The 19,865-nt window shown below is 41.2% G+C and overlaps 1 protein-coding gene across 1 annotated transcript in view; it reads right to left on the bottom strand.

The window, feature by feature from the left end:
* Positions 1-3,448: 3,448 nt before the first annotated feature.
* FLT3 (fms related receptor tyrosine kinase 3) overlaps positions 3,449-19,865 on the bottom strand; it is a gene marked incomplete at both ends in the record, with an annotated part of 41,416 nt that continues 24,999 nt past the window's right edge. The window contains 15 exons of the mRNA XM_080363632.1: positions 3,449-3,583; positions 4,603-4,708; positions 5,994-6,093; positions 6,183-6,294; positions 6,910-7,032; positions 7,398-7,522; positions 7,904-8,031; positions 8,372-8,525; positions 9,665-9,775; positions 11,169-11,273; positions 11,363-11,495; positions 11,598-11,710; positions 13,149-13,327; positions 15,248-15,359; positions 16,494-16,600. Of these exons, the coding sequence (XP_080219758.1) occupies positions 3,449-3,583; positions 4,603-4,708; positions 5,994-6,093; positions 6,183-6,294; positions 6,910-7,032; positions 7,398-7,522; positions 7,904-8,031; positions 8,372-8,525; positions 9,665-9,775; positions 11,169-11,273; positions 11,363-11,495; positions 11,598-11,710; positions 13,149-13,327; positions 15,248-15,359; positions 16,494-16,600 (1,843 nt within the window). The remainder of the gene's footprint in view (positions 3,584-4,602; positions 4,709-5,993; positions 6,094-6,182; positions 6,295-6,909; positions 7,033-7,397; positions 7,523-7,903; positions 8,032-8,371; positions 8,526-9,664; positions 9,776-11,168; positions 11,274-11,362; positions 11,496-11,597; positions 11,711-13,148; positions 13,328-15,247; positions 15,360-16,493; positions 16,601-19,865) is intronic.

Here is a 19,865-nt window from a genome sequence, read left to right as displayed (position 1 = left end):
GAAGAGTCATGTCTTGGCACATATGGGCAGTTACAACTAAGTGCCAAAACTTAGCTGCAGTGCAATGAATGTGGGTGTAGGCAGTGTGTGGCAGAAAAAGTGGGTCACTCCCAGGATCTCCCATGGATTTCCATCCCAACTAACCAGTACCTAAACAACCCAAATCCCTCTTTTTAAAGCTGGTTTACTTTGCATGGCCTAATGAACTACTCATTATTGGAGGAAGGAAGGAGACAGTGGCTCACTAGCGCAACAGTGCATTTAGATGGGAAGAAAGAGCAGTGTACCACTTGGTACCTCATCTAGTTGAGTGCCTGGGAGAAGAGGGCTGAGATCCAGTGTGCCTAGATGCATGGCTAATGCCCATATTTTCAGACTGCTTTGATTTCTGCACCCTTAATATGCATCCCAGCTTAAATGTGGACTCTTAAAAATGATATATTCACAAATGGCTCTGTAGCAAATATGACCTTGGATTTCTCAATCATCTTTCACCTGTCTCTATGAACACGTGGACTGAAAGCCACTGCTAGCCTGTATGACACTTTTGCTCTCCTCTTCTGGTTCAACACTATCAGCCCCAGCTTTTTCCAGAGGGACCTGAGAGCACTCCCCAGGTATTCCAAACCCGACAATGAGACTTTTGCTGGAGAAGCAACCCCAGTTTTTCTTGGATCAGACAGAGAACGGCTCTTTTGCCTCGTCCTGTCAGTGTTACAAGGTTTTGGCTGTGGGTCCCTTTTGTCCGTCACCATCATCCCAGCCTTGCTCCCACAGGGTTCCTGCAGCTCTGGTCCTGGCACCGTGGCTGGCCCAGGCCCTTCTGCTGAGCACCAGCCCCGCTCCTTGTCTCCTCTCCGGCTGCCCGATAGCCGCGGGAGCCGTCGGCCGGGAGGCACCGCACTGCGCGGTCGCGGAGCTCCACCTAGTGCCGGCTGCGGGACGGGACGGGACCGCGGCCGCCCGGGAGGCACCAGCCGGGCAGGTCGCCTCGGCACCTTCAAAGCTCATCTGGTCCAGCCCCGGTGCAATGAACAGGGACATCTTCAAATAGATCAGGTTGCTCAGAGCCCCGTCCAGCCTGGCCTTGGTCTCAAGGAGAGTGCAGTGTCCTTTGCTATTTAGCACTTTTAACTGTCTTCTGTCACTTCTGTCTTCTTCCTGGCTTAATGATTACTGAATCTTTGTTAGTCTCTGCCTAACTTAATACATCTAACTTAGACTAATGGCATCTCTGTTGGATGTCTTCAAACAAGCTGAATTCTCTCCATTCATTACAGGTGGAATTTAGCACTTTCTCCAGTGAAACTGCTCCTGGAGGCACAGATTAGGGGTCTGGATCCTAACAAGAGAAATATGGGCCTTTTCCTTCAAGAATCATGAAAAGACTCCTTAAAAAGCACTGGCTGTGGCTCTGCACAAGCCTCAGGAATTGACTAGTGCTTTGCTAAGTTGTGTTGGAAGTATCCTGGAAAGGAAATGTGCTCCTAGAAGATATTTTTCACTGAGTATGTCCTGTAGTTTTGTTCCATCCCTTTTTGCTCTGCAGAGAAGCAGATGCACAACCCTCCATGTGCCCAGTCCTTACAGGAGGCTCTTTCTCCTGTACTTCCTCACAGGGTGCAACGTTCCTTGAGCTGCTTTTCACGTGTCCATCACAAGGATTTTGTGTTAGTTCCAAGGTTCTCTATTTGCCTTTATTTTCCCGAGTCTCAGCTCAGTAGCAATGATGGGGCCAGATGACCTTTTTTAATCTGTGGAAAACCACTTGACACAACTTCCTGGCGTGTTTTAAAGCACACAGCATTCCCATCTGCTTGTCTGTGAGCCAAGTTCACTTCTGCTTAGCTTCCAGGACCAGCTACGCTTGGATGCAACCAGTTTGGTGCTAAGCTCCTCTGGCTCTGAAAGCTGAAAACTTCTGTCTGCACAGGACACTCAACTCTCGCTTTCCAGCTGGTGCAGGCTGTATATTAATGGTGCTGAATAGTAACATCTTGTTGCTGAACTCTTTGAGATAGTGTTATATGAGTATGTTAAAAGTCATACATATTTTCCAGAAAAATGCAATGTTAAAATTTTATTTATATTTCCAAATTAATCTTCAGCAGTTTACATCTGATTAAAAAAAAACAAAGAAAAAAGAAAAAAGAAAAAAGAAAAAAGAAAAAAGAAAAATCAAGGATTCCTTGCTAATTCAACAACGTTAACAAAAATATACAAATAATTGTATTACAACATTATTTTCAGACAATGTTAGTAAGGAGCAGCTCCATTTATGTGACAGCATATTCTATCCAAACAGTTATTCATTTATAACACTTGCCACTGGAAATCCTAACTGCAGTTAACATCTTGAAAAATGTAAAAGAGAAGCAAACTATTAATCAAATATTCTCACTTTGATTCACTGGAGTATAGACAAAGGTATACTGATAGTCATTATGAAAGGTGCATTTACAAATCTCTCACCATGAAAATAACATGTCTTTTTAGCTATATTAAAAAAAAAAAAAAAAAAAATCAAGCCTCTGTTTATTGTCCTTGGAGTCTGGGAGAAAGTTAAAGAGATGTACTTTTATTCTATTGCAGCAGTGTTCATAAACCCAGGCCAATTTCTGGGAATTGGGAGTGATGATATTACACTCCTAAATTGCTACAGAAGATAATTTATTTTAAATTAAACATTTTTATTTGATATTAAAACACATAAAGCCCCAAGAGTGGAATTAGCTATAACTCAGTCAAAGTGAGATATAGAGTTGGAGACTGCCACCTGGATTTTCTAGACCGGACATGCAACACATCACCTCCAAATACCACTCCTCCTGTTTGTTTTAGACGCTTATTTTAGGTATAAAGGAATCGCTCACTTTAGCTCTCAACAGTGGGTGCAGAATGCAGTCTGGATGAGTAGAGACCATCCGAGTACCTAAAGCTTGATGAAATGAACTCACCTGAACAGGACACCTATCGGGAACTTCACAGCAATTGAGATGTTCAGGATAAGAGAGTCATACACGCTCAAATGTATCTGGGGGTGAAGATGTGAGTAGCACTTCTGGAAATCACACCAGTTCTCTTCAGATGTGTGATGAATGCTTGCAAACATCAACAAAATCCTATGGATTTTCTTATATTTGTTTGCAATGAGGCAAGCACAGTCTGAATTCAATGCATTGATTAGACACTGTTTATATCAAAACAGGAAAAGAGATATCCATTTGTAGAGAGACAGTGGAAAGACCATTGCTTCTCTCTTGTGATAGACATGTTTGCTGAATGCAAATAAATGAATTGTCTTCTCAAAAGAACATGAATATGGACTGGCCCGTAAGAAACGTGAACAAAGCAGCAGTTGGTAACATTTTCTTTTCTTAGTGGTAATGTAAAACATTTATGGTACACAGAGTTTATGAAAATACTGAGATCAAATCTAGAACCCAGATTATTTTTCAACCTGAGAGTCTTCATGCTGGAGCACAGTTGGGGACAGCAGAGATTCCTCATCCCTGTTTACATGTGGTTTAGTTTTGATACTGGAATTGTGCGCAGAAACACTTTTCTTCATGTTTTGATAAACCTAGAATTGGGATGAGGAAATAAAACGTATCTTGTGTTATGATGTATTGTATTTGGAGAGCTGCTCAAGTGGGCACTTACAAGGCAAAACCCATCTCTCCCAAAGGAGGCATCCCTGTACACCATGGGACAATCACACTCAGATCTGCTCCTTACTTCCCACTGACTCCAAAGGGAGTCCAGACAACTGCCTAAATGAGATAAATATTTTCTAGCCAAAAAGAGCTGGGTTGAGGAAGGGTGCTGGACTATAAAGAACAGTGTTTAGTTGGGTTTTGTTTGTTTGTTTGTTTGTTTTTTTCTAGCTACAGTGCTTTGAAGTTGCTCATCAGGTTGCCTCTATGCTTGGCAGCTTTTGTCAGGCTAATGGCTTGCTGAGAGGTTCCAGGCTGCAAAGGCAAGAGTCATTCATAGCCCCCTGTATCCCAAAAAGTTCGCAAGGACACTGCACAGGGAAATAGTGTGTGTCTTGACCAGAGTGGATTCCTAGGTAGGAATTCTTAGTTTTCAAAGGAGTTGCTTATCTTCCTTGAGGCAGAGATCACAGTCTGGTAATGACAGAATATGAGCTCCTTCTATTCTTTTTAGTATTTTGACTTTCAATAATGACATATGGCCCTCTGTGAGGATGTGACAGTGCATACACATGGTGGCCCCTCTTGGAAGGTGGCCCAGGCTCAGCAATGTTTCATGGCAACTATCAGCATCCCCAAAGCCAACTGCACTGGCTCCTGCAGGAGGGAAGCACAGTCTCATCACACAGGCTGAGACATTTCAGCCTTCCAGAGTCCTGGCGCTGGCAAGTGGGAGTAAGGAAAACCTCATCAGGGAGATCAGGATTACTTCTGATGGTAGAAAAAAACTTCCCTAAACTCTCACATACATCCCTGGGGAATGTATCCGTAACACAGCAGCATACTCCAATATGAACTGTAAGACTGATTCTCAGCTCATATAAAGCTACAAAAACACAACCAACCAACCAAACCAAATATTTTTCTTCTTTCTATGTTTACTTACTGCTCCTTCTGCCTCAGCTAGCTGACAGGCAAGAGAGGAAACCAGACAAGAAAAAGAAGGTCTTTTTCTGGAGTCAAGGGCCCAGCAGGACTGCATCACACAATAGCTGCAGGAGGTGATACAGAAAACACATTTAGCTGTTGGAATCTCTGTAAGTGACTATATGGAAGTGCAGAATATGGATGGGAATCATATGGCATCAGAACGATTTTATAGAAAGGCCAGACTGAGTGTGTTGCATCAGAGGAAAAGATACAGAAAGATGAGGAAAAGAGAAGGCTCCGGTAAGACCTTATAGCAGCCTTCTTGTTCCTAAAAGGGACCTACATGAAAGCTGGAGAGGGACTTTTTGCAAGGGCATGTAGTTACAGAACGAAGGATAATGGCTTTAAACTGAAAGAGGGTAGGTTTAGGTTAGCCATGAGGAATAAATTGTTCCCCATGAGGGTGGTGAGGCATTGGAACAGGGTGGCCAGAGAAGCTGTGGATGCCCCATCCCTGAAAGAGTTCAATGCCAGGTTGGATGGGGCTTTGAGGAACACGATTTAGTTGAAGGTGTCCCTGCCCAAGCTGAGAGCACAGGAATAACTCCCATCAGCTCTTCCTTATTGTTTTTTTTTCTCTAAGAGGATTCATACCCTCCCGGAACTGAATGAAACATGCTCAATCAAAAAAAAGAAAAAGTTTGGGAAAAAATCACTGAATATTTAGTTAATATCCAAAATGAATATCACATAACATTGCTTTTGCAAAAAAGAAAAAAAAAGAGAGAAAGAGAAAGAGAAAGAGAAAGAGAAAGAGAAAGAGAAGAAAGAGAAAGAGACGGAAAGAGGAAGAGGAAGAAAAATGAAAAAGAAAGAAAAAGAAAAGAAAAAGGAAAAGAAAAAGGAAAAGGAAAAGGAAAAGGAAAAGAAAAAGAAAAAGAAAAAGAAAAAGTAAAAGAAAAAGAAAAAGAAAAAGAAAAAGAAAAAGAAAAAGAAAAAGAAAAAGAAAAAGAAAAAGAAAAAGAAAAAGAAAAAGAAAGAGAAAAAGAAAAAGGAAAAGAAAAAGGGAAAGAAAAAGAAAAAGGAAAAGAAAAAGAAAAAGAAAAAGAAAAAGAAAAAGAAAAGGAAAAAGTCTGTGATCTGAGAACAAGTTGTCTGGGAGGAAAGCACCATTAAATACAGACAATAAGACAGTTCTTTCAAACGCATATAATCTTTAGCATTGATCATTTCTGCTTTGGGACAAAACCTACCTGATCAAGCAGCCTTTTTCAGAGCTAGAGGAAGATCTCACCTTTTGCGATTTTTTTGAGCAAGGTACAGTGTACAATAAATAAAAGGTCATATAAATAGTGACATAGTAAATATAAATTCCTATGCTGTGCATCACTCAGAAAATACACTTACACGCTTTTTGTAGCATAATATGGTCGGTCCATTTTAAATCCACTTTGTATTAATTTGTAGAAGTTTGAATCAACCTGAATACCAGGATAGGGATTTACACCTGCAGAGAATATTGGAGAATACATGTTCATTTAGAAGCTGCCAAAACCAAGGGGTGTTCTTTTGTTGCATATCCAACAGAATACATACCCAAAGAGAATATTTCCCATAGTAATATTCCGTAAGACCAGACATCACTCTTCATTGTGTACGTCCTCTCGAATAAGCTTTCAGGAGCCATCCATTTTACTGGTAAACGAGCCTGTACAGACAGAGGGAAAAGAGGCCAGGTCATGCTGTGACACAGGCTTTTGAGACATCTCACTGTAGTTCTCACTGCTTGAGTAGGATCGATTCACATTTGCTATATTAAAAGCTGGGCCTCTTTTAGCAATCCCTTTAAATTTCCCCAGAAGTGAGAAACAGGCACTTCTAAGAAGCCAATTAATCTCATCCATTTTAGATGACTATTTAAGGAGGACATGAGCTCAGCCTTTTTCTCTTTGCTGACTTTCAGAGTGAGTAGCTCAGATGGAGATGTCCACTGTGTACTTCTTCATATAGCCGGAGGATCTGGTGTATTCAACAAATATGCTATTGCTTCTGTACTATTATTGTCCATAACAGTGAACAATTCCCAGCACTTCCACCAACGGATTTTAGTGTGCTTTAGGAAGGATATGGGTATCATCTAATTTATAGCGCTATCATTAGCTTGATTTGGTTAATTATAAGGGCAGGAAAAAGTGGCAATTCTGCATCATCTGTACAGGTATCTATAAAGCTAACAAAGAATTAAAAAATGCAAAGCTTAACTTTCCTAGTTCCTTATAATTCTTACAATGGTATGAAAAATAGAGAGCATTCAGGAACTTACATTGCCCCTGACGATGTAGTTGGAGTCGTTCACTACATCCCTGGCAAGGCCGAAGTCACATATTTTCACCACTTTTCCATGGGTCACTAGTATATTCCGGGCAGCAAGGTCTCTGTGGATGCACTTAGAAGGGAAGGATGGATTAACGCTCTGCAGCATTTGGTATCAGAAGAAGATAATTCCCTGGGCTTGTACAGAGCTCTCTGAACTGGTGCCTCCTTTCACCAAAGCTGTTTGCAGAATGAGCAAGCTGGACAGTCCCCGGTTGCTTGTGGCAAGGGGACAGGGCCAGAGCAGGCAGCAGTGTGCAGCCATGTCTTACTCTGGGTCATGCCTGAAACTGCAATCCAGTCTTTCCTATAAAGTCGGGGAAGGAGGTATGGTTCAAGCCTGCCACTGTGTGGCTCTGTTCCTCACTCTGCCTTTTACTAGACTGACCTATTTTTGCTGTCTTTTCTACCTAAGCAATTTGCTACCCTTCATCATACCGATTTGGATTCCAGAAACTCCATTCCTTTGGCAACTTGATAAGAGAAGCAAAGAAGGTCTTCAAAAGTGAGCACATTAAAATCCTCTTCTTCATCTGTTTGCCTGTTTGCATGTTCAGTTTTATCTGTAAAAAATAACCAGGAGTATGCGTTTTCCATGGGCTTCCTCACTCTCTGATTAGTTCTACCGACTGTTAGAAGCATTTTCATGTCCTCCTACAAAGAACATCACAAAAACCATTCTTCTTTTGCATCCTTTGCTCAGACACAAAATAAATGAGTGGGTATTTTCATACTCAAATATTATGTAAAGCATGACCAGAAACATAAGCTTCTGGTCTCAAGTATTGCTGAACGCTTCTCCAGCAAAATTTCTGCCAGGAGGGAAGAGAGACATATGATAGAAAGAGGCCTCCTATGTCACTGAATGTAGTCTGAGTAGAGCAAGAATATGGTAAATACATTAATAGCAGAATTACTAGAAATAAATGCAATTAATCTCCTACCTTCCTCAGAATACAGCACAATCCCATTTGATCTAGATGTCACGTTCATGTTTTGACTTTGTGTGGTTTCAAATTCATCCTCTCTGTATAGAGTTGTATTCACACCATACTTCAGGTGAGTTCCCTTCCTGGAGTGGGTGACACATTTTCAAAGGTTACACACAATGGGTCACATAACCTTCTACACAAAAACTGTTTTTCAGTGAAAAAGCATGATCAGTTATTGCTATTAAAAATTTGGGCACAGACATGAGTCTTCTCAAAATCAGGAAGAGGATTGTCTTTTGCAGTTCTGTGAGAAGAACATCCTAAGGAGAATCAAATCCTCCCAAGGCACTGCTTATTAAAGTATGTGAGTGCATATTCTCAACAATTCAATAATTTCACTAGTTTACAGCAGAGCTGAGAATGCAGCTTAAAAAGAGATAGTAGCTTTATAAAATATTAAATTGTTGCTGAATGCTTTACCTGGAATTCTGATTCAAATGGATATTGTGGTAAAAGCTGAAGTTGTGCTGTTTAAAAATATCCGTCAATGTCCAGTGAAACTTTTCTCGCTTGCTCCTTAAGTAGTTCAGTAGGTCACCATAGCAACAATATTCAAATATCAAGTAAATTGGTCCTGAAATAGTTTGAAATGTAAATGCCTCCTACTATCTATAGCACTCTCCACATTAGTGTCCTAATGATGTCCTAATGTCCTAGGACTAATCCATATTAAATATCCCAAGCATCTCCCCTTCCCAGGTAGTTAACTGGTACTGATGGGCAGGTAAGGTTTACTGACTGTAGTTACTGACTGTAATGTCCCTTTGGAAAATCTGTGCAGTTGATTTTTCCCCATGGTGTGTCTCCCAAGCTGGATTGCAAAACTCTAAGAAGGCACAAAGATCCTTGCCCATACCAAGGGCACTGTGGAGGACAACGCAGGCTATAAAGATGCAACATATTGTCTAAAACATATATTGTTCAAGCAAAAGATGGCCTCTGTTATTTATCTTGGTTATGTGAATTTGTATCCTTTGACCTGCACCCTTTCATTTATCTGCATTGCCTTCATGCTCTAGAAATATCTCTTTTTCCATAAAGGCCACCTGAAAGCCAAGTGTGCTTGCTGAGATGACCTGTAGGAGGGAAAGACCTTGCTAGAGGATGTGTCTGAGGGGAGCACCAGTCAGACCACTTTCTCGAGAAAGGAAAAATACCTCCTATTCCTGATCCAGGCAGGCCTGGAGAAAAGTCATGACAAGAGAGAAGGAGCGGAATGAATGGCCAGGAGGTCAGAGTGGTCTAACATCAGCCCTGCAAATTCTTACATTGGCATCACCACTTCTGGCTCAAAAAGATCAACTATGCATTTGTGGACATTTCTGCCAGAAAGTCCCTGTCAAGAAAGGTAGGGCACACTGGAAAAAGACTGTAAAGTCTATCAGAGGATGGATATGAAAGCCTTGAGAAGGGTTATAGTATCACTTTATCCAAGTACAATTAGAAAGGATCCATTTCTGTACAGATGCATAGCTTCAACTTTATTTTCAGTTCACCTTTATCTTATTTTGGGCCAGCACAGAACAGTAAAATTGGCTGGGCAAAGGTAGGATTGAGAGGTGGAGAACAACAGCCTGAGGAATAGGTGATTAATCATGTCTTGGATGATTTTAATACTGCTTTCAATAATCAGTTTCTGATACTTCTTTTCTGTTCAGGAATCCTCATTAGTCTGGAGGTTTTAATTGGTACCTATCCACAATTGCAAGTTACCTGACACAGTACAAGCTCCTAGTAGGTTCACAATATTTTCGTGGCTTCCAATGTGAGTCATCATTTTCAGCTCAGACATTAGAGCATCTTTTTCTGAAGCATCAGGTTTTTCTGTGAAAGTAATAACATAGATTTGGAAATCTCTAATGAAGAAATACAAATTTAAATGGTTGTACTGCTTTGTCACATGCAAGTCTTAATTTCAAATTCATTGCACTGACAGTATATTTGGGAACATCCCAAAAATGTTGTACAGTATAAAAATATTTAGTCAAAGGTGGAAAGCAAATGTGTGTGTGAATGTGTATCATTTGAATGTTTGGGAAAGCAGTCATAAAACATTAATATCTGTCATTTTGGGGCTGGCAAGGAATGACAGCAGTGTACTAAGGTGTCCACAGGCCTAGAAAAAAATGGCAGTAAACCCTGTTGGAGAGAAATGCTAAGAGAAAAAAATGTCTTAACGGCCATATGGCATGCAAACAGTTGCAATCCAACAGGGTCCTGGCATTTCTGCCAACGTGAAGCTCATCCCATTATCTATGAACAGGTGGGTAAGGTGTGTGTTGGTCTCTTTTCCCAAGTAGCAACTGATAGAATGAGAAGAAACAGCCTCAGGTAGCACCAGAGGAGGTTTAGATTGGATATTAGGAAAAATTTCTTCACCAAATGTTTGTCAGACATTGGAACAGGCTGTCCAAGGAAGTGGTTGAATCACCATCCCTGGAGGGGTTTAAAAGATGTATAGATGTCACACTTAGGAATATGGTTTAATGGCGGATTTGGCAGTACTAGGTTAACAGTTGGACTTCATGATCTTAAAGTTGTTTTCCAATCTAAATGATTCTATGATTCTATCCATAGGGTTGTGGTACTTGGGAACCAGTGAGGCAGCCCTCCTCCTCTGCTTGCTGCCAGGGAGACTCACTCCTGGACACTGCTTTTATGAGGGGCCAAGACAGCTTGGAGAGAGGGCAGAGCAAAGCAGCAAGGAGCATTAGAGGTTTAGGAAGCCTGACCCATAAGGAAGGATGGAAAGAAATTGCTTTGTGTCATCAAGAAAACTACAGGAAGATGTGCTAGAAGTTTTGCAAACAAGCTAGCTCAGACATAGGGCGTGCAGGGAGTGCGACAGCTAGGCAGCGCCAGGAGAAAAATGTATCTTACTCCAAAGTCCACAGAGTCACCAATGTGACTAAGCTAATGTGCACTATGAATTTGCATTTGTCCTTTATAGATCAGAGCAGCTTGATGCTTCCCTACACAATGCAGATCTTTGGTGTTTAGGACAAAATGCAACACATTGCAGGAAGAGGACACTTCAGCAATACCTTTCCAAACTGAAATAGGATTTTGAAAGCATTTTGACAGGATTTTGAAAGCAAGCATTTCTGAGGTGTAGCTGCTAAGTCTGTATATAAAGTGATTTCTTCCACTACCACTTCTGCTTTGGAGCCGACAGAATACATCACTGCTTGTGAAAGGCACTCAGAGCTTATCGTACCTTTTAGCATTTTGACTGCAACCTGGACTGAATCTCCAGCATTGCTAATTCCATAAGCAGTTGCATTCACCACTTTCCCAAAAGCCCCAGAACCGAGGACCTCTCCTACAAGACACAATATTCCGACGTTATTTGCAGCTAGTACAGCACAGGCTACTACTCCAGCATTGTGATGTGCCTTGTGGACTGCTCACCAAATTCCAGATTTTCCCTGGGAAATTCCCATTTGACATCATATTCAAATTCTCGGAAGTCGATGTAGATGTAATCATTATCCAATGGACCTACCATCTGTATCATTTGCAACTGGCTTTCATACCTAAATTGCTTTAGAAGAAAGAAAAAAAAAAATGGAATAAGTCTTAGAGAAGAAGAAAGAGCCTGGTAGGAACAAAAGAAGAAGGGGCAGAAATTTATGCTTGCTTTTACCTTTCTGTATTTAAGAAAAACGAGCAGAAACAAAAAAGCCATCAATAGGAGGAAAAATCCAATTGAGGCATAGAATGCAGCATTGTCCAGGGGGGAAGAAACAGCTCCTGCAACTTTAAGAGATAAGTATTACTACTCACTGAATCAGAGCTTGTGTGTGAGCAGCTAAAGGTGCAAGTAGAACCCACAGTGGTTTTGTTGTTTTGGCCAGTTTGCAGTCCTCTCACACCTGAGCCTCCTCAGCACAGGGAATGACATGGAGCCATGTGCAAAGCAAGGAGCTGGGCAGGAGGTGTCAAGTGCTGGGCAATTCTGACATCTGTCTTTCATTCAAAAAAAATGCTACACCAGTTAATAAATCTAAGTGCATGGAGATGTTAGTGTGGTCCATGGATTGGACTTTGTGAGCATAAACAGGAATAAGCAATTCCTTCTCTCATCCCATCTCCCTCCCGTCTCCCTGTGCCTTCCCCCAAACACTGTACGTTAGGTATCAAGGCACCATTTATCAGTGGATGGACTGGACACAACCTGCTCAGAGCATCTACCTGTTGCTCAGCCAGGAACTCTCTTAATAAGTCAATACCACACTACAAGGCTTTGGTGGGTAGGTAAATGTTACATAAGACCTGTCCTCATATTCACATAGTTTCTAAGAGTGTAAATATCACGCTTACTTTCTATTGTAATTTCAACATGAATGCTCAAACTCCATCAGCGGTCACAGCTTTTGCCAGCTGTAGTCAAAAGCACCAAACAGCTTGTTTGTCCATTACAAAGGAAATCTCTGTACTGCAAACATCTGGATCTTTCAAAACACTTACAAGGTGCCACACCATGTTTCCTGTAACTAAAATATTTTGCTCTATGGGATGGATATGGTGCTACAAATATAAAATGTATGGGCAAATAATCATATTGACTTGTTCAACAAGGAAAGAATCTGTCATGTCACCTACAAAAAGGGAGATTGAACAGTGGTTCTCAAATCAGGCCTTAGCCTTCTGCCACCCACTTACAGAGGTTTAAGGTCACTCCCCTGGTATTCACTCCTGTTTCCCAGACAGGGACTGTCCCTTGAATGGGTCTGTTGGCTCAGTCATGCTCATGCTTGGGCATGCAATGACCTCCACGAGGTGAGGAGAGCTCCCATGGGCTTTTCTGGCAGCACCACAATGATGTCCAGGAGAGGAACAAGAGCCAATACCTGCTCCCAGCTACCAAAGTGGCTTAAGCTCTTCCCAAAGCTGATGACCCCAGGTTTCAGATATGGATTACCAAGAGGAAATAAAAAGCAGACCCCAACATTGCCATGGCTCCAATCTGCACCTCCTACTAATGTGAAATTCCTGCTCGCTTTAATGAGGGGAGCCCCCACTTCGGGACCAGGGGAGACATTATCACTCTCTCACCCATCATTTCCCACATAGTGCTTATATTTTACCTGCAATGCCATTGCATGGTCAGCCATCAGCTAGATAAAAAATACTGTAAGTTCTCCATGCCAGCTTTAACTAAGAAAACCTGTGTTAAAGCACTTGTTCATGGTACCTGCCAGGTTAATTAAACTCTTTTTGCAGGTTGAACCGGCAGAATTGTTTGCACAGCACTCAACAGAGAAGATTGTTGTTGTCTCCTTTATATCTAAAGTACTGCTTGAAATCCATGACCCCAGGGATTTCCTCTCTGGCAAGAAGTTGTGGATCCCCTCAGTGATTTCTTCTGTACAGCTGAAAAAGAAAGCAGACCAGTTTTGATTTTTGGCTCACAGTGGCATTTGCCAGAGGAGGAGCTGGGATGCTTCAAAACATGACTTTTGTCTGTGTTGGAAGTGAGGGAAGAAAGGAGGGACAGATGGGCTTGTTTTTTATTTGTCACTGTTAGAGTGAGGCTTCAGACCAGTTGACATTCTTATTTCACAGTATCACAGTATCACAGTATGTTTGGGATTGGAAGGGACCTCAAAAGATCATCTAGTCCAATTCCCCTGCTGGAGCAGGAACGCCTAGGTGAGGTCGCACAGGAACATGTCCAGGTGGGTCTTGAATGTCTCCAGAGAAGGAGACTCCACAACCTCCCTGGGCAGCCTGTTCCAGTGTCTGTCACCCTTACTGAGAAGAAGTTTTTTCTCAAATTTAAGTGGAACCTCTTGTGTTCCAGCTTGATCCCATTACCCCTTGTCCTATCATTGTTTGCCAACGAGAAGAGCCTGGCTCCATCCTCATGGCACTCACCCTTTATATATTTATAAACATTTTTTGGTGATGGACATGGCAGGGTCAGCAGGGGGTGAACTAGGCTCCCTATCTTCTACACTGGGCTCACTCCCACTCTCCTCCACTGCTCTGGCAGGACACCTGCGCCCCCTGACCCCCATGGCCATCACCAATTCACAGCTGTCATGACCTCCCCTATCACATCTCTTCCCACTAGTTTCACCTTTACCTCAAACACTCAAAGCACAGAGCAGCTCCAAATGAGCTGCCACTAAAACAATAAATACAAAATGAACCCATAGCAGAAGTTCTAACTCCTTTCCCTGAGAGTATGTGATTTCAATCACAAAGTTTCTCTCACTCATGATGGAGTGCATTCACCCATATTAATGACTTACTTAAGACCTGATAGGTAGAGGGAATGTTACGCATGAGGGAAAGGATGGCTACACAGAGAAAATGTTGACTTTTAGTTTTTCTATAATTTCTTGGCTTACTGCCTAGTTTACTGTCCACGTAAATAAATGAGGAAGTAAGCAAATAAATAAAATTTATTCAGCTCTACAAATGCCTACTAGTTTCTACACGTGGAAGTTCCCAAGGAAAGAAATGTCACAGCATTTTCTTTCCTGAAAGCCGTTTGGAGGAGTATTTTGGAATCACTAGCTGGATGTTTTCTTTCCTCTTCCATTTCTGCACAAACAGATTGATGTTAGAAGCCTTTTCAGAGGTATGGATGAGAAAATGGTCTAGATTTTTTTTTTTTTTTTTTTTAAATCTAATTAAAATACTTAGAACTTTATCCACAATCTCCCAAGAGATAACCTGACTCCAAACTCTTATGCACCATGGGATTATTAGTTGTTTGGCACATCTAACATAAAACTTGCAGAATTCATAAAACAGCTCAAAGCTTTTTCAGCCTATTAGGGCCTGACTTATTGCCCTAAATAAATAGAGGAAATGGAAACACTCTCAATAACTTTACTGGCAACACTCTCACTGATTTACTGGCTTTGGTTACAGGTCACCATAACAGATGTATTAACCAAAGCTTAACTAATGAATCAAGCCCCTATTAACCAATGCATTTCCTGGATGTTCTCTAAGTTTGACAGGCCAAGAGAAAAACTTAGGTTTGACTTTGTAACTACCTAACTGTTGATATAAACCCAGTGGGGTTTATTTCAGTATAAAGAGCCTGAGATACAGACCTTTATAGAATTCATTTGATGTCAATAAAAAAAATAAATAAATTGAAAACTTTGCCTAGTTGTGGTGATTCAGTTCTCCTGGAGTGCGCCACCATGTCCCCTTGCACAAATGATTGAGGGTGCGTTTTACACTTAGTTTCTTACAAGCCAGTCTTCATTTGACGAAGGATATCTTGGATATAGTCTTAGCAATGGATCAAAAAGAAGGAAAATTATTTACTTGGATGAGTTCAGTTCAGGACAGTTCCTCCAAACCCAGGATGAAGCAGGGTAACTGTCGGCAACACAAGAGATCTGCTTGAATGACAAGTGCACTGTTACTTCAGGCTTTCCTGCAACAAGATAACACAAAACAATTTCTGCCAGCACTTTAGTGGCAAAAACTTTTACGTTTATGTGGCAATGCTACATCTGCCAAGACCAAGATCTGCTTCTGTGTTTTCAAAATGGCCTGATCGCATGTCACTGTGAGATCTGGGTGCAGGTCTTTGTCCTCCTCCTTCCTCCAGTCCTGTGCCTCGGTTCTGTGGGATGGCATTGTGGGCAAGGCAAGGGGTGCAGCCACTTCTCTGTGCGGGCACAGCCAGACCAAAACAGCAGCAGAGCCAAAATTAGAAGTCTTGACTTCTGCTTTTCTGACTTGGAGAAAGTGGTTGGCTCTAGGACTCCCCTGCCACCCCAGTTCTGGGTGTCTAGCTCGTACAAAATATGCACAGAGGTATAAATAATATATAATAAATAACGCTCCCTGACCTAGAGCAAGGGTGAGATGCTGCGGTCACGTGGCACAACTGAGACAACCAAGAGCACTGGGCAAGACTGTGCAAGTATGTGAATCATGGGCAGGGGTGCACAAGGCAGCACAGCCCTGGCATACGTGTCACACACCAAAGAGTCTCCAGACAAACTGCATTAACTCAAATGCTCTTAGAAAAAAAATTACATAAACACACCATAGAAAGTGAACACCTGATGAGGATAAGTGTCTCCTCTCACTGTGTGTTTCATGTGGTTTCTATAGCAGTCACTTTTATTTTGGCTCTGTGGAGTTAGAATACAGTTACTGTATTTTACTGAGTTCCTGGGCTTTGGGGTTTTCTTAAGAAGTATTATTTTTCTCAGTATATGACTAATTTCTCATATTCTGTCCTTTCTGTTTATGGCAGACTAACAGGAAGAGAAAAAAAGCTTAATAACCTCCTCCTCCTTCCTCTGTTCTCTATCCCTGACTAACACAAGAAATATGACCCACAAGCAGCTGGCATTCTTCCCCAACTCAGTGCCTGGATTTCAGTAGTGCAGCACAGAGAATCACATTTTTGCCTCGTGCTTCTCCATTCTTAACAATAAATCTACGTAAATGCAATGGGAAATACCAAGGGAAAAGCAACATATGAAATCCATTTATATCAGAGGTAAGATCCCAGACTTTGTTAAATCTTCACAGGAATTGTTTTCTCACTTACTTCTCACATACAGAGTGAATTTTTTGGTCTTGACCATGTCATCATTTTCAGCATAAAAGACATATATCCCAGACCGGTGCTGATGGTTGCAGAATTTGGATGAAATGCTGTGGAGCAAAGAAAAGACAGGAAAAGGACAAAAGACTGACTTGAAAAATATTTAAAATGTAGTCAAGACTATATACATTTGAAACAAATCAACATCTTCTAATGAGGAACCTAGTCTAAATGATTTTTCATTAGAGAATATAAACCCCAGAATATAACCGTTTTGATAAGATAATATATTTTTCCTGCAATATTGATTTCATTCTGCAATTTGCCTCATAGTTCCTGGAGTCGACGTGGGCTGTCAGGCTCTGATTTTATTTCCAGTCGATTAGAAGACAAGGTATATATCACATCCAGGCACAGATGGTAAGACCTGCAATGGATCAAACTCTCTCCAAAGGATTTTGATGGGAGTTTGTAGCTGATATGATAAACAGTATTAGGAAATAACAATGACAGCTAGGATCATACAAGATAAATCTCTCCAAGCAGAAAGATCTGACAGAAAATCAGAAATGAAATCATCATCACAAGTTCCTTATTAATGAGACAAAGCACTAACTATCAAGATATTCCTGCGGGAGGAAGGCCAGCATCCTACTAATCCCTATGGAGATGACAGCAAACCAAGACCCAAACCATGCAGGAATGGCTTGTGCCAATTGAAGTGGTGAGGGAGGGCTCTACCAGGTCCCTGGACAAAAGCTAACAATGGAGCACTGCACAGACTTAAAGATTTCTGCATGACCAACTTGTTGAGTTGCTGTTTGTAAGACATGGGATGAAGTAAAGAGAAGGGAATATATCATCTTAGAGGGATGGCATCCTACTTCTGTCCTTTTGACTAGGTTATTGTCATCAGGTCAATTGTCATATTTAAACTGCAGCTATAGCAACTCACCAATGTTAGAAGAGAACTTAGGAAAATCTCAAAATCTCATCTTAAGTTTAATTGCTGGCTTTTTGGGGCCAGATGTTTTAGCTGACTGCTCAAGGAAAACTGGGCAGGAGGCCCCCAGTGCAACTTCAGTGGTAAAGGCAAGCAGGCATATCAGGTAGTTTGAAGCAGACAGAAAAAAAGACAGCATATACCAGTAAACTGCAAAGTAAAATAAAGCAGTAATGAGCTTGGAACAAGAAAACCAGGTGGCTAAAATCAGGGTGTTTCTCATTAAGCAAGATGTATACAAATGAACTAAGAGATCAAATATCATCTTGCAGTTCTAAACCAAGAAAGCTCAGACCGAAGTCACCAGCAATTTTGCCTTCTGACTAAGGCAACACTTCCATATGGTTATTGACTTTTGAATGTCTTCATCTGAAATGGCCTTACAGATGCCTCAGAACTCAGAGACTTTTTAAAAATCAGACCTCTTTTAAGCTGCCTCAAAATGGATACTGAAGGCCAGAGAAACCACATATCAATTGTTGCTTCTGAAATCTCAAGTCTGAAGAATTAAATCCTAATGAAACGAGAAATTAATTTAAAAAGAGTGTCTTTGATACCTGAAAACATAAAGGGATGTGAGATAAATTCTGTGTATGAAAACTCATTTGCTCTTAGAGGGGAAGTGAAAATCAGCAGTGTCCTAAAACAGAGAGACAACAAGAGCAAATAGAAAATGGACATTCTGAAGGAATCTCTGAAAACACGTAAGGGCACTGACAGGAGAGATGAATCCTTGGGGCTTGAAATTAAAAGTTAAAGAAGGGGACAGAGTTAATTAATAAAATTTAATATGATCTGTAATCAGGAGGAACAAATTGATAAGGAAATGGCAGATATTAAAAACCAAAAAAACAGGAAATGAAAAAGGATATGAAAGGAATAAAGTAGAACTGTTGGGAGATGGGATTACACAGAAGCCACCTAAAACTGGCAAAGTTAGGTTCACAATGCGTTAAGATATGCGATGACCTTTTTTCTTTTGTTTTGAGAAACCTTCTGCTCAAAAATCACATAGAAATCTGTGGTGCTACAACTCATAGGCAGAATCTCCTGACTTCCCTACTCCTTGCTGCTTCTGGGAACTTTAAACTGAATGAAATATCTACCCCTACTCTCTTTCCTCAGGTATAAGACATCTCTATCCAATGCTAGCATTCAACCAGAACTGGATAGTTTTGGGAGATGTTTGTACAGAAGAATGTACTTGTCAAACGAAATAATCACCAAATGAATGTATTTTTCCCTAAATTATATTTTTCCATAAAATAAATAGAATGATAAGTAAATGCAAAGTATAATTACCTAAATGAACATTTAAAAAAAAAAAAAAAAGTGTTTAACCAACAGTGCAGTCAGATGGATGGCTGAGCTGCCTGTTTGAAGCAGCCTCCAGGCCAAGCTTGAGCTGTGGCTGTGGCTGAGCCGGCCCAGGACACACTGCTCCGGGGACACAGGCTGGACATTTCCCCATCCTGCAGGTGGTGATCAGCGCTCAGCAACCACCACTCTTGCACTGCACAGCCTATCTGAAGTGACTCATAAATCACAGGCCACCAGCAGCTGCACCTTACGATTAATGACGGTTACCTAAGCTATTAATATATCAGAGTTCTCACAATTGTTCTTGTTGGCCCAGTCAATAGCACCTTCTTCCTATCTGGACTGAATTTACATCAGCTTTCAATCATGCAAGCAAAACTGACTGCTGCTCTTACAAGCAGTGAGAAGAGGTCCACAACAGCTGCAAAGCAAATCAGCTCAGCATTATCAGCTGGAGGGAGGTACCTATAGGACAAGGATGAGTAAATGCTCACAGCCTTCTCCTGAGACCTCATTTCCCAAATCATGCTTGACCACAAAGAACAGATCTGCCTAGCCCATGTCAGGCATTGCAGATTAGTCACCAACACCCACCCAACACTATCAAAGTTTGCTGACAGACCTCACGTTATCAGCAGGGACAGAGTTCCTATGCCATTGCCAAGAGATGACAATTCACTAATCTGAACTGAGCTGTCTCTGAACCTTGTGAAAGTCTGACTCCAATACACCATCCAATGCAGATGAAAAGACCAGTCTTTTGCAAAGATGACTTGACAAGCTAGCAGATAAAACTAAGTGTACCAAAATACTACGGAAAGAAACTGTAAAAACTGTAATCAAGGCTGTGACACAGTTTTATGCAGATGCAAAGCGAGGTTTTAAAAATATGAGAAGAAATCAGTGCAGGCACCTTAACCTATGCCTAGGTCCTGCTTAGCTTCAAAGCTAAAATTTTAAAGGAGTAGCTTGGCTTTATTTCCATTGAGGTGAGTAAGAGCTGTTACCTTGAAAACCATGGGACTGCTCTGAAAGAAACTCTGAAGGAAACT

Source organism: Nesoenas mayeri, assembly GCF_963082525.1.
Source record: "Nesoenas mayeri genome assembly, chromosome: 1".
NCBI classification, from domain to species: Eukaryota; Metazoa; Chordata; class Aves; order Columbiformes; family Columbidae; genus Nesoenas; species Nesoenas mayeri.
This window is presented reverse-complemented; position numbering and strand designations above follow the sequence as displayed.